Source organism: Taudactylus pleione, unplaced genomic scaffold (genome assembly GCF_031769625.1).
Source record: "Taudactylus pleione unplaced genomic scaffold, aTauple2 ptg000012l, whole genome shotgun sequence".
Classification (NCBI taxonomy): Eukaryota; Metazoa; Chordata; class Amphibia; order Anura; family Myobatrachidae; genus Taudactylus; species Taudactylus pleione.
Window position 1 is genome coordinate 13,484,156 of NW_028284415.1, and position 15,104 is coordinate 13,499,259.

General features: G+C 39.9%; 1 protein-coding gene across 1 annotated transcript; it reads left to right on the forward strand.

Moving 5' to 3' along the window:
• The first annotated feature begins 662 nt into the window (after window positions 1-662).
• Window positions 663-14,792, forward strand: METRNL (meteorin like, glial cell differentiation regulator). Its single transcript, XM_088468452.1, has 4 exons — window positions 663-965; window positions 3,913-4,301; window positions 12,991-13,050; window positions 13,898-14,792. Exons 1-4 carry the CDS (start codon window positions 868-870, stop codon window positions 14,212-14,214), a joined length of 864 nt encoding a protein of 287 aa, XP_088324578.1. The 5' UTR covers window positions 663-867; the 3' UTR covers window positions 14,215-14,792.
• The last annotated feature ends 312 nt before the right edge of the window (window positions 14,793-15,104 follow it).

Here is a 15,104-nt window from a genome sequence, read left to right on the forward strand (position 1 = left end):
TGAAAATTTGCTTTGGCCAGTGAATGTGTACGAATGTATGTGGCTACGGCTCAAACTTGGCAGTAGTGTTGTTTGATATGGTCATACATGAGCACATTTTAAAGTGCATTTATCACATATTTTGTAGTCTGATTCCAGTGATGCACTAGTCCTTCATTAATGTATGTATAGGCTGAATATTGGTTCAGCCAACAAAAATCTAGTGTATGTAGGTGACAGATTGACTTTAAATTGGAGTGACATTTTAAAAACATTTAAAAACGTTTAAGGCAAATACAAGTCCTACAATTAAAGCAGCAATGATACCTCTCAAACTGAAATGTACAAGACAGTAGAGACATTTCTATGCTATTGTGAACACTTCACTTTCTTGGCAATTCATTGTTTGATCTACTTCAGTGGCATGAGCTGTGTGATGTACTTTCACTAAAATATGGAATCCTGAGGACCGAGTCTGAGAAGCACTGGGATACGGTGTAATTAGGGTACTGCTTGCTGTAGTTAGTGTGTGTGATGAGTTATGATGATGAGAAGAAAACTGTGAAGGGCTGAATATAGACACAACTTGATACCACGCCCCTTTCCTTACCCCACACACACTGTGGGCGGGGCCTGCGTACTCTGTGCTGAGCGCTCCTGCTCATGAGTCAGTGCAGAGGGAGCTGGTGTTGGAGGAGTTTATGTGTCTGCTGTCTGAGATCTGCCGTCCCAGTGATGGGGAGAGCAAGCCTGGGAGCTCCTGGATAACTTTTATTCTGTTGTGGGCAATGTCCTCATCTCCTGACCTTGCCCTTTTCCTTCCTACCTGGATTATTGCTTAGCCTTCGTATAAACTTCTTTTTCCATTGGTTTGCTGTGGCTGCAAACATGTTAAGGAGGGTCCTGCTGAGCGTGTTCATGGTGATTGTGATGGGCAGAGGGACCTCTCTACAATACTCCAGCGACATGTGCAATTGGAAAGGAAGGTAAGGAAGCCAGTAACCAACAGCCAAGTCCTGTACCCTATGCTGCAGGGATCTCTGTGGCAGGAATTGGCCATCTTTTCATCTTCAAAAGAGGTTTTATGTATCTTACAACCTGGCAAGGGAAAGTTAAACCTTGGCACAACTCTTGTATAAGATTTAAGAGGTTAGAATCCAATACCTATAATTACGCTCATATGGTCATATTATTCGTTTAATAAACACTAGTCCCAATAGTTTGCAATGTTGGTGAGACTCCTGGAGCTTGACTTTAAAATCGGAAGGATTAGTTATAGAAGTTTAAGCAGAGTATGTAATGTAATTCTGACCTGAGTGAGATGCCACTATGTAAGTACGGTGCTGTGTATGTGCTCATGAGTGTGGTTGATGGGATTCTAGTTCACAATGACAGGTCTTCTATCCTATATGTGATCATATTGGTGAAATCATTTATGTGAGTGACAGAGTGGGATTTGGCAGTTTACAACTCGAGAGTACATAAGTAGATATACTAAACTCAGGCTTTCTGTAGATACTAACCTCTTGTAGAACTACAACTCCCAGCCTGTTGACGAGCTACAGGCTGCCTACCTCTATTATGTGGCTGTGCACTTTATAGTGACAATTTGCATATGTCCCACTTTCCGCATAGATGGGCAGGCAAGCTGTGACTAATCAGCTATGAGGCTACAGGTTGCCTGCAGTATTGGAATGATTGCAGTCTTCTATGAGATTATTATATATTCTGCTGTCTGCGGCAGCCTCACCCTCCCAGCTGCAATCCGGATTTCAGAGGTTACAAGTAACATGTCAGCACGGGACTGACTATTCCACAATAGACAATAAAGTCTTTAAACGTCGTTTTCCCCTCCCTCCTGTGGTTTATAACCCTACATCTGATGCAAGGCAAAGGTTGTCTGTGGGTTTTGCAGCTCAAGGTTCGCTTGATCTTAACCCAGGGACTGGAGACAGCTGACGATCAGATGTTCAGCGTCCACAATGGAGTGGCCTGTGTCCCGGGAATAACACCTACTGTGTGTGTATAGAGCTGGCTGCCTCTCTTCCATCGCTCATCTGAGTACAATTTAGTGACATGGATGCTGCTGGCCTAAAGTTTACGTATCCTCTGTGAGCACAGTGTAATAGGCAAAAGGTGGTCATTCTTAAAGTAATATTTGGGGTAATTTATGGATGAGCGTGGAGATCAGTGCCCTCTCCCTGACTGGCAGCGCACCTCACTGCCGGTGGAGATGAGTTATCATCTGGGGCGGCTGCTGTCATTTATGCTCTAACAATGCCTGCAGTGTGCCTATTATGCTAACAAATGGAAAACCTCTTATTAAGCTTGATTTGAGGGAAAAATGGGTTAAAGTGGACGTGTCACCTACACCCATTTTGTGGGATGAAACCACTATTCTCTTCAACTAATTACAGAGTTTACCAAACTAGGTCCTCCCTCACTCACTGACTCCCCCTAACAGTCAAGGTAATATGGCTATTCATGCTTGGGCACAGGTGACTTAATTAGTACCTCAGTCATTTTTATTTATTAATCTGTGCTTTAACAAGGATATCCTTAAAACCTGGACTGTTAGGGGTGTGAAGATCGAGTCTGAGGAACGCTGATATAGAAAGCTGAGGCATGTAATTTTATACCACATTTTATGAATGTACATTCAGCTCACATTTAATGCCTTTTTTGTGTGTGTAAGTGACATCCACTGTTCTGATAGCATTATTTGTAACCTGTACCTAAACAGTTGTGTTCATGATGAATTGAGGTATGATTCTTTTTTGGGTAAACTGAAATCACATGGATCAGTACACAAAACATATTACATAATGTGCTACTGTAAAAATAACTTTTTAAATCTTCATGTACAGAGCTGTTTCTATAATGGTGCGTACACACGGTCAGATAAACTGGTCAGATTTGTGCGATAACGATCCTATTTAAATCTGACAGCTTCTGGCCCCTGCGAACGATGGTCGATGTGTGGCCACGTATGGTCGTTATCGACCATTGTCGGTAGTCCATGCAAGCAGGCATACCTGGCCGATATTCACCAGGTTAGCCTGTATAGTCGTTATAGTTGCAAGGGGCTTGCAGCATGTGTTGGATGTTTGATAACGATCATCCCCCCCCATGTATGCACTATAACAATTATCTGGTTCTGAATCGCTCGCTGAAAGTTTAGGCAGGCCATACACGGGGTGATTTGAAAATGCACAACATCTCTGTACGTTTTCAAATTCAGCCTGATGCACGCTTGCTGCTGTGAATGGTAAATGATACATCTTACAAGATGCTTCGGTTACCTATTTAACAGCATGACGGATCGCAGATCTTATGGTTTTTCCATAAGACCTACAATGCCGATGTACGACAGTGGGGACGCGTATCGCCGTCGTACAGCATGCCAACCACACACAATGTGCATGATTGATCGTCGCGATCGATCGAAATCGTGCACATAGTCTCAAAAATCTTACCGTGTATGGGCCGCCTTACTGCTGCTGCCTGGTATTATCTAACTACAATAAAGCAGTTTTATCACATGATTGCAAGCTTTAGTGGGCAGGGCCCTGTCACATTTTACGGTTATGGTAGGCCAGGGCCAATATGTCTCTGAGTGTGCAAAGGTACAATATGTTGGTACCATATAAAGGACTATTTAGGATATTTTTGCTAATGGATGGTAAAAGTGGCTTCTGGCAGAAAATACTGTTTCTTATGACTGCGAACATAGCAATTACTACACATTGTTTTTGCAATATGTTCAACTTGCAGGCTGTTTAATATCTGTTTCTTGAAACCCACGTCACCCATGATTTTCTAGTAGAACATTACTGGTATCTTAAGGGGAGGAAATGTAACTGTATTGGATTTCTGAGGGTCTTCTGAGCTATGTCACTTTGTAATGTCGTCTTTTCCCTTCTCTTTACCTAGTGGGTTGTCTCATGAAGCTCACAAGAAGGATGTCGAACAGGTTTATCTCAGATGTTCGGAAGGTTCGGTGGAATGGCTATACCCAACAGGAGCATTAATAGTCAACCTGCGGCCCAACACCTTGACCTCTGCCAACAAGCACTTGACTGTTTGTATAAAGCCTTTCAAAGACTCCAAAGGAGCTAATATTTATTTTGAAAAAACTGGAGAACTTAAGCTTTTATTGCGGGATGGGGATAAAGTCCCAAACAAGGTCTACTGCTTTAGTCTGGACCAAGGAGGCTTGTTTATTGAGTCTACACCACAGCTGGACATTAGCCGTAAAATCACTGGTTTCCAGTATGAGCTTATAAGCCAGAGGACGCTCTCGGATTTACACACAGTTTCTGGTAAGGAAACATTTGAAGAAACCCACAATATATTGCTTGTAGGGATTTGATTCCTCTACATCCTCAATGCCTCAGATAAGTCTAGAGGCTGTTTTTCATCAGTGATATTTTTTCTATCTATTGCAATTAAATGTGTATCTGGTAGGTGGCGCTGTAGAATCTGGAAAAATAACTCAATCTGTTAAGTGCTGCAAGTGTCAGCTGGAAACTTTTTTGCAATTTAAAAAGAAATAAGGATGTAACTAATTCTTCTGCTTTTTTTAAAATTATTTAGATGTTTTATTTATTGAAAAATAGAAGTAGGGGCCTGATCCCGCATGCAATCGAACGATTGTTGCGTTCTGCACATGCGTATGCATCGCAGTGCGTGAACCAGCCACTGCGATCGCAGTGACTACGCAGACCCATCACAGTGATTGACAGGAAGTACCATTTGAGGGTGGTGATGGGGGAAACGCAGGTGTGCCAGGGTGTTTGAACGCCGTTACAGAGGGGTGCATAACTTAGGCACTGCGATGCCATACGCAGCTTGGGCTTTCACTGCGTGTGCTGAGGTTAGCAATTTCTGAGTAAGGTCAGACCTTGTGCAAGTGTGTGTGAGGCTCCGATGTTACTCGATATTACCGATGGTTTCGCAGTATTACGGATGTGTGTAATGTAAGGTGGGCTTCCTTATTTTATTTTTTTTCCAATGCTAGTACAAACTCTTTTACTTTCTTAATAGTACACAATCTGATTACCACATTAAATGTTACTAATGGTCGATTCCTCCAACATCATTATCTATGGGATAAATGTGAAGTTGTGATTGGTCGCTGCAAATGACTAGTTGTAATAACTCTGTTCATCCCCATATAATTATGTGTAATGCTGTTTACAACATTGCCTACACCCAGTTTTGACATGCTTTAATAGCAGTAATTCTGGCTTATGAAGTACAGCAAGTTGGTAATACTCTGATTATAGCTGCTGAGTATGGCGGAGCCTCCACAGAGTGTCTGACTCAGCTGAGTGCTAGTAATTATAGAATTGAAACAAAATAAATAGGAGGGGTGACTTTGTGTGACACACCTGTGGAAGAAAACTAGGAGAATCATTAGTTAATTGTGGCGAAATGATAACTTTGATATTATGAGGCATACTTAGTAAGAAGCAGATTTACAAAACCCTTGATTTTTTTTTTTTTCCCCCAGATTTTCCTGCCAGATTTAAAAGGGCAATAATAGTAAATGCAAAATCAGGCTTGTTTTGCATTAATTATTATTGCCCTTTTAAATCTGGCAGGAATAATCTGTAAAAATCGAGAATTTTGTACATCCACTGCTTAGTAAATATGCCCCTACATTTTGAAAATAATTTGATATCTCCTGGTTATCAAACTTACAATGTGGGTTTATATTTCATACTAATATTTAGACAAAATATGTAACTTTTATTGTACACCTTTTACAGCAGTGGCAATAGCCTATCCATTCACTATTAACAAGTACTACACCACTGGTTCAGCCTACAGGAATACTGAATCTCTGAGCCAGCTGCCATCTTTGCATTTTCAGTCTGTATTACCTTCAGTCGGAAAATGCTTTTTTTTTGGGTTTTTTTTTTCTCCTTCCAAGTGCCCCCAACCTTCCCAGTGACTAGATTTGATAGCAATGGTGAAATACGTGTGTGGTGTGTGTTGTGTTTTTTTTTTTTTTTCTTTACTTTTGGTAAAATTAGCGCAGCCAAGGGATGCATTTTATTCCACAAATGACCTTTTGGTAAAGGACATTTGACGTCCTTGGCTGCCCTCCATTGCATTTCCCTAATAGAAACTTATTGGTAACACTTTACAAATAAATGATTAATATCCCTTGTTAAAATTTTAGTTCCATGCTTGAGGAAGTGGCTCAACTGGAGACTCTTAAACGTCAGCATGGATTTAGTGTCTCCCTCCCCTGTGCCACTTTGTTGTGATAGGCTAAATCTAAGGCTGTTGCATTTTGTCTAAATTTAGTCTTCCCGTCTTGCAGGGGCCATGAATCTTGAATGCACCCATCACCTGTTCACACTACGGGCAGCCATTTTGCGGACTGCCCAGCCCTCAAAATGGCTGCTTCAACTGTGTATAAGTGGCAGGTATACATTACAAGGAATCCATACCTTTTTGTGTGAGATCTCCTGGTAATTGTTACTAGTACATTTTTAATGCCCCAAGTCAAATGTAACCTTTCTGCAACTATTTTGTGTTAGAATATGGCATTTTTTCATTCTTTCCTAGCAAGCTTCCAAATAAAATTCCAAATGCCCATAATAATCCTGCTGTAGTCAGCGATTACCAGGGAACGAACTTGGTGACACTCACATTTTGTGCTATAATGGAAGTCCTACTTTGCGCCAATGGTGATGTTAAAATTTACAGTCTTGTGGTACCCAATCAAGTGCTGTCTAATGCAGACTGCTGATTCTCCAGTAGGATGGTAAAAAGGGAAAAAAAGACAGCCCCTCAAGATAAAAAGCAGGCGGCACTCATCCATAGTGAAAAAAGTAATTTGTATTAATCACACACTGCACAAAGCGTAGGTCGACGTTTCAAGGATCACGCAGGACCTTTTCATCAGGACAGGTCCTGATAAGGTCCTGCGTGACCTTCAAACGTCGACCTACGCTTTGTGCAGTGTGTGATTAATACAAATTACCTTTTTCACTATGGATGAGTGCCGCCTGCTTTATTTTTTTTCTCCTGGGGCTGTCATAGCTCTGTAGGAAGAGACTGTCCGTCTATCCTAACATAGGGAAGGCACCCTCTAAACTCTGCACTAGCTGCGTGAGTGCCAAACTGAAACAATATATTTATATTATATTAACGTACATGGAATAAAGTACTAAATATAGAGTATGTGCCAGGAACTATCATGGTCTGTAGTATAGACTTTATAGCTTTAGGTAGAGACTGCTGTAAAAACTATAATGGCAATAGCATCCCCTACAGAAATTGAAGACAAATTACACTCCCAAAGTCAACACAGCCTTTGAATACTGCATGGGTACACTCTTGTTTTAAAAAGAATTGAGAATACTTGATTAATGATACAGATGAGAAATTACAAATGTTTAAAATCCTAGCTTTTATTCATATAACCTACTGCAGAAGCCCAACATCAGTTGCGAACTGAAAATATTAATATGCCTGACAGCCTTTGCTCTAGACTGTTCAGTCAATAAACCTGCATTACAACTGGATTGTTTTAAAATTAAATACCCTTTGCAATATAGGGCAGGTATCCAGCTCACAGTTCTACACACTCAACCAACAAACCTTTTTATCTTAATGGAATCTGGTGGTTGCAGCACTTGCAGAGTGCTGCTGGCAATAAAGGTTATTGGGAAGCTCTGACTTTCCAGAGAACTAGAAGGAACTGGAGCTCTTGATAAACATCTACTGTGCATTTCCTTTCAATTTGTGACAAGTCATTAATTTCTGAAGACTTGCCACGGCAGAAAGGCAAGTGTAACAGTAACCTGATCATGGCAGAAAGGTAAGGGATTTGGGAGCAAAGTTGTTGTTTTGGTTTTAGCAGAAGGAAGTTGTTGGAGTTATTCCCCCTTTTTTTTTTTGTGTGTGTTTTTGACAGCTACCTCTCAAAGTCAGAATTAGTACATAGTACTGAGAGGCTTGATTAGAGAGAGCAATGCTTGCAATTAAATGGCTAAATTAAGGTATATTGACTTTTGTGAGTCAGTTCTAATCCTTTATTGTAAAGTTGTGGTGGTAATTTATTGTACTATTGTGTGCATTGTTCTAACTAAAACGATTTGTGTATTAGGGGGGGTATCCAACTAGCAGCGCTAAAATAGCGCTGCTAATTGATTGAAACTGGGCTATCCAATTAGCCCCAAAGTTCCGGCCGGCGCCAGCACTTACCCCCCCCAATAAACCTAAAACTCTTAAAACTAAAGTATTGGATATGGAACATAGAAAATAAGTGTATATTTTGTAACGCAGTGCAAGCTACTATGTTCTGTTTGGCTCCATGTGTGACATTTAGTGGCATTTTATAGTGTCTTTCAAGCCTCGCAAAAGATTTCCCTTTAATTCTTGGAAGTCTGTTGAACATAGAAATTTATATATTTTTTTTTTTTCATGTGAAGCAAAGGTTGATGTAGATCTGCAGTGTTGGCAAGCACCTGTCCATGTTTATGAATGTTACAAGCAGAAATGTTTATCGTTTTCTAACTGTTAAGTAGTTTACATATACGGGTCATTACAGTTTGCTCAGGTTTAAAGTGGAAGATTCCTATACAGAGAGAGATCTATAAAGAAAAAAGTCTTCTTGGTAGACTGGTCATGAATTGCCCTTTCGCTATTTGTCCTCTTTAGGATTTCAAAAGCCATAAGCTGTCAGGTGCTTGGAAGGGCAGCTGGGTTTAAGCCTTAAAACCCCTTTGGTGTTCAAGGAGTCTGTCAAGATTTTCCAATTTCTTCTTCTTTTTCCCTAATCCGCCTCCTGCACTGTGTAATTTGACTTGTCTGGTCCTGGGGGCTGTGATTTCTCTTCAGGGAGGTTAAACTGAACACATTATCTCCTGTCGCATCAAGTAAAATCATTGCAGCGTATAGCCAAAAAGAATTGAACCCAGTCAAACCCCCTCTTTGTTCTTTGACTCCATTTGAGCACTTTATCTCAGCATGACGCTGCTGCTAAAACGTACATGCTTAGACTACCTTTTATTTTAAAGCAATGTGCATTTATAAATATGTCCACAACTATAAAATCACCTCACAAGCGTTTCAGATCTAAGAGGCTGTAGTGGAAACTGACAAACTACAGGTGCCTTCGTGACATCTGACCTTCACTTTTAGAGTAAAGTTAAAATAGGGAGTAGCTGATCCTTATGCTGAATGGTTATTGGAGGTCATTCAGCGCTGAGACATCACCCTGCCATTTTTTTTTGTGTTTGAAACTCCAATCCATGCCAATAGCTGTCTATATTATGTTTATTGTATGGATTGTGAGACACTTCATAAAATGAACACATTTGTCGCTTTTATACAAAATGTGATGCTTTTATTTTAAAATTGGTATATGCTTCATATTTAGGCCGGGATGTACTAAAGGAAAAATGTGGGGTTTTTACCGCATATGTACTAAGCCCCGGACGCCGAATTTTCGATGCGGAGGATAATGCCAGGTTTATCTGGCGTTACCCTATAGAAGCCTATGGGCTTCTTACCGCTCCCTCACCTGACGTCGGCTGCTTAGCAAAGGACAGCTCTTATCGCAAGAGCTGTTTTTTGCGATACTAATCACATATATTAGTACATATGCTTTGCGGTGACTGGCAGGATGTACACCGTCCATAGGTTAGTACATCCCGTCCATAGTCTGATGTGTGGTTGGACATACAATTTATCTATTAATAGTACAGTAAGTGTCTTTTACAATCCCTTATTCCATCATGGAGCTCCACATGGCAACATTCTTATGTATCATTAGAAATTTTATGTACTATTTATTTTAAATATATCTATATCAAAATTAACACTTTAATATTTTGCAGACTTGGTAGGTTCAGGTCTATGTGTCCATTAAACAAATCCAGACCTAATCGGCTCTCCATTATACTGATCATTTTCTTTTTGTTTGTCCATAATCATTGGTGAATAGCTTTGTAAAACAAGTTGGCCAGCTTAAATTTGCTTTGGAACATGGTAGGAATATTGCTCAGGCCATGTTGGACAACAAGGGCGGGATGTACTAAGCATTGCATGCGCGATGCCGTACATTCTGCACCTTATCAGGTACACACAGCGATAAAATCGCCGGTATGTACCTAGACATGCCTTTTTAAAATCGCAACGGACAGCTCTCCCGGTAAGAGCTGTACTTTGCAATAGAGGGACTTCTGGATTTATGACCCAGAAGTCTCTCTGATGTCATTCTGCGCACGCCGTGGGGGTTGCTGTGAGGGATCCGGTTGGATCCCTCTCAGGGGGAAGTGCGGTAAGAAGCCTATAGGCTTCTATTGGATAATTCCATCTAAAGATGGCGTTACCCACCACGTCCAAACCCTGGAATGTATTGCATTCCATAGATGGTACATATGGAAATGCGGCCAAAACTAAACGATTTTTGTCTGAGTTTTGACCTGTCTCAGTATATGTCTGAGTATATCCTGCCCCAAGTGTGGTCTACTGTTAGCACCATCATATTCTAGTCATCAACATCCGGATCAGAGAGGAAATGGCTCATAGCAGCTGGAAATTGCAGAGAATGATGTAATTACATCTCCTGGGCTGTGCAGTGTGTACCAAGTACTCTGCGAGGGCACTGGTTCAGGTTACCTAAGGATACTGTCAGAATCTTTTTAAAGAAATTCCCCATAGGTTTCAGCAGCTGACCTGCACAATGCTGGTATTATCCTGAAACTAGTTGAATTACAACTCCCCCGAGATGCAATAAAACTCTGCTCTTTTGAATTTAACGAATAGAAGCTTGTTGGGATAACCCTAAGAAGAGATTTCGGCCTCTTCCAGTTAAAATTTGCATGCTGCTATTCCGGCGTAAACCTTTCTGTGTCCAACTGTCTAGAGTGTCTTCCTATCTGGGACTGAAAGATGCTTACAGCTGTGCACACTAACAATCTTTTATAGGCCAAGGAACTTTAATAACTTGTAAAGAGCCGTTTTTAGCAATCCGTGTAGGCAAACTGATGAAAGCATGTATCTTATGTTTTTGTGTTCTACATGCACTGATTAATGAAATAAGCATCTCCTCTGTGTATCAGGCCATCAATTTAGAATGCAACAAGGATGCATTGTGCAGCGTTGTAGACCTGGTGTGTGTGTTGGATCTATTGTTATTTGCCCTTATTCACATATAGCTTGTATTACATGGCCGCTTACTGTTATTGTTCTGACTTGCTGCATATATTTTCATACCTCCCAATGTTTTCCTGTCCCAAATTGGGGCATACTGCATAGTGGCACACACACATTGCAGGACATGGTCACACAATACAAATTGTGGCTATATCACCATGTAGTGTGTCACGTCCCCTACCAAGTGCGTGTCCAGCTGTTCAGAACCAACAAGCTGTAGAACTGGCTTCAAGTGGTGGTATAAAAATGTGTAATTTCCTCAAATATGAAACTATTGTTTCTTCTTAAACCACACCGTGGGGGCAGCCATTTTATAAACTGATCACTGTTCATGATGATGATGCATATTCAGTATGTATCATTCTGGCCCCTAGTGATGTTATGGGCTCAATGATTGGATGCATTTCTAAGATCCTAATAGATGCCTCGCTGTGTAAATGCTGCAGGTGCATTTTAAATGGCATTATATATTGCTGTTTAATTGCTGGAGGATAATTAATTTTAGGAAGGCAAGTGAATAATGCGGAGTTGTATTGACAATACTATGATTTGTTGCAATCCTTTTGATAACGTGCTGAGAGTCCTCAGGGCTCAGTGACTTGTGATTTCATTAAGCAATGGAGTTTAGTTGCAAGTCGTGACTTGTGATTTTGGGGACCTGCTTCTGTACGAAGTGTATTATTGAAACAGATTTTTTATTTTTTTTGCTGTTATACACAGCTGCCTTACCTCCCTCTGAGCTCTCGTACTTAATCCACAAGGGTGTCGCATACACACAAAACACTGCAGCAGGGTTGTCAAAAGGTATTTGTCGATTGTTGCGTAGAGTTTAACTAGCAAGATATGTGCAGCCTGGATCCTGTGTAATCCAGTCAGGCAGTGTATTATACTGCACTTCCATCATCAGGTGATTGAAATAGTTTGCATGATTTCAGAAAATAATCCTTGTGTACATGCAAAGTGTCTTTAAACTCCAGAGTGCTTATGCTGAACGCCAATTGTGAAATGTATTGCTCTGTGTAACTGCATCTGTATCATTTGTAAAAACAGATTTATGCTAATGAGACACCTAGGCTCAATCTAAAGGTGCGCATCCAGTAAACGATTTATGTGAGCGATTGAACGTTATCGTTCAATCATAAATCGCTTGCAAATTGTTTGTACAAATATCTAAAACGACAAGCGATGCGAGTGCCCGCTGGTCGTTTAGACATCTATCATCTTGCAAACATGCTGGACAATCTGACGATAACGTCAGGTTCAGCATGTTTCCAGATGATGGTTGAGCCTGTACTGAACGACTGCTTGTTCAGTGCAGGCTCATCACAGACTGACAAACGACTGCACGATTACAATGTCATAATCGTGCAGTTGTTTTCATGTCTGCTAGTGGATGGGCACCTTGACTACTGCACTAGATTGTTACCGTTGTTTTTCTCCTGCAAAAAAACAAAATCTTTTTAAAATTTTACTAAGTCAGATGAGACTTATTTAAAGTGATTTTTGGGAGACTTTGTAAGCAACCACCTCTGATATGCATAGAGGAGCATACATGGGTGCAATGCATGTTTGTGTAATAAAACCTGGTAAAGCTTGTAGTGATGCAGTATGTAGGCAATGGGCATAGCTTTATCAGTTCATTCTGTTAGATCTACACATATCACAATTGTATTAAGACTCTATCCACATCAATCCTCCAACTCTCCAAACTTCCATGTTTAATGTAGTAGAGTGCAGTCTGCAAGAAAAAATTTGCTATGGCTGCAAACCCCAATGAAAAGGCTCATTTTTTTTTTAATGTCAGTTAATCATTTCTTTTTATTTCAGATCCCTGTCGACCATGCAGTGACACGGAGGTCCTCCTAGCTGTGTGCATTAGTGATTTTGGTGAGTGTCTATAGTCTACACTTTATATTCTCCTACCTATAGTGTTGTCTGTTTTTCATATAAGTAAACTTTCCAGTACTTGCTGATCTAATAGAGGCTGTGATGTGACTGAGAAGCCTGATATATCCTGGAATGATTCTGTCATGCATCTCCAAAGACCTGACTGAGTTCCTTATGATGCAGGCACTAGCACCAAGAAAATGTGTAGAAAAGATCTTCTAAATACATGACGTTCTTCTGCAGTTAATAAAAATATTAATTAACACATTTTTCTGCAAAACAAAAACTTTCTTGTATATCAGCAATCATTGGAACATTACTCCTGGGCTGCCATATCTGCTCTAAAAATAACCTAGCAAGGGCCTCTTCTGAGCATCCACAGTCAGCATATGCTCTTATCGTAGTTTTGCGACTTGGAACATTTTATTCACCCAGCTTTAGCTTTTGAACATAGGATTCCCCCGTGTACCCTGCTTATATTCAGAAAAAGTTCAACAAAACTTTTTGCTTGTAATATTTTTATTGATTCAGTGTATAGGCATCTTAAAGTACACCCTTGAATTGCACAATAAGGCATTCAGTGGATTGTGCCTAGATTTAGACTAAATAGGTACATGAATTAAGTACCAGTACCTCAATATTCGTTATGGATTCAATTACATCACTGATGTATATTATAACACCTTCTCTGTTTAAATGACAAATGCCTATTCAGAATATTTTATATATTGTTAAAATGAAGTATAAACTACATCTGTGCTTGCCTAACATATATTTTATATTTGAATTGGGAAAATCAGTGTTACAAAAAAGTTAAGTTGTTTTTGTTTTTCTTCCTTCTCTCTAGTTGTCAAAGGTTCCATCACAGAAGTAAAAAATGAAATAGAGCAACAGGAATCAATTATAAATGTTTCGGTCAATAGACTTTACAGACAGAAAAGCAAGGTATTTCTACCTAGCAAAGAAGGCCAGGGCTGGGAGGGACGCGTTGGAACGCCCTTAGAGTGTGGCGTGAAAGCCGGATTGGGGGACTTCTTGTTCACTGGACGCATGCACTTTGGGGAGCCCCGATTGGGTTGTGCACCCAGATATAGAGACTTCCAAAGAATATATCTAGAAGCAAAAGATAAAGGATTAAACCCTTGTGAAATTAATACGGACTGAAGGACATCACTGCCTTGTTTGGATTATTCATTGACTTTCAGATGTTGGGACTGGTCACTTTAAGTACAGCAGTTACTCTGAAGGATTACTAGTGATTATCAAGACTGTAGAGGGGAATAAGAGCTGCCCCCCAGCCAGCAAATGCTGTTACACTAATGTGTTGGAGGTACGAGCCACAAATGCCACTGCACAAGACTCCATTTTTAAGTCTTATTTTGCAAACCTTAAGTTATTATTTTTTTTTATTTTTATTTTTTTTAGTAAAGACTCTTGCAAGTCTTAAGGAGAACAAACTGCCTTTTTTATTACTAATGTCTGAAGACTTTTTTTATTTTAATGTGTAGCAATTCAGTGTGGCATATTCTGTAGAAAATGGTGCAGATGTGGACAATATTTTTTTTAACATGCTTTGTAAAAAGCTTGGTGTAAATATTTTTTTGAGAATGTTTCTTATGAAAGAAATGACTGAGGATAATCTTTGTTTTTGTTTTTTTAAAGTATATTTTTTAATGTACAATTGCAGTCTGCCATTTTACTCAGGCTGGCAAATTGTGAAATAAATTACCCTGGAATTTAAACACTGTCCATTTGTTTTAGTGGAATAAGTAAAGTTTTTTAATTTTTTTTTATTTTTTATTTTTTTTGCTAACTATGAATTATTTTAACTATTAAGCTGCAAACCGAGTATGAGACTGGGATGAAATGAGTGTGACTTCACGATGCACCAATATGGGCACATTAACAGGGAGTGGGTGTCCATTGATGAGGTGCTGTGAATTAACATGTCATTGTCGTCAAATTCATGTGTTGGATGTAGTGCACGCACAAATGTGCAACATAGCAAGATTGGTGCAATTATGTGCTCAACATCAACAGCTTGCCTAATGAGT

What these genes read in the sequence shown, in the direction of transcription:
- METRNL (XM_088468452.1), top strand. Translation starts at nt 868, where the DNA reads ATGTTAAGGAGGGTCCTGCTGAGCGTGTTCATGGTGATTGTGATGGGC. An exon ending in ATGTGCAATTGGAAAGGAAG is followed by an intron (nt 966 to 3,912) that starts GTAAGGAAGCCA and finishes CTCTTTACCTAG; the next exon opens with TGGGTTGTCTCATGAAGCTC. An exon ending in TGTGTGCATTAGTGATTTTG is followed by an intron (nt 13,051 to 13,897) that starts GTGAGTGTCTAT and finishes CCTTCTCTCTAG; the next exon opens with TTGTCAAAGGTTCCATCACA.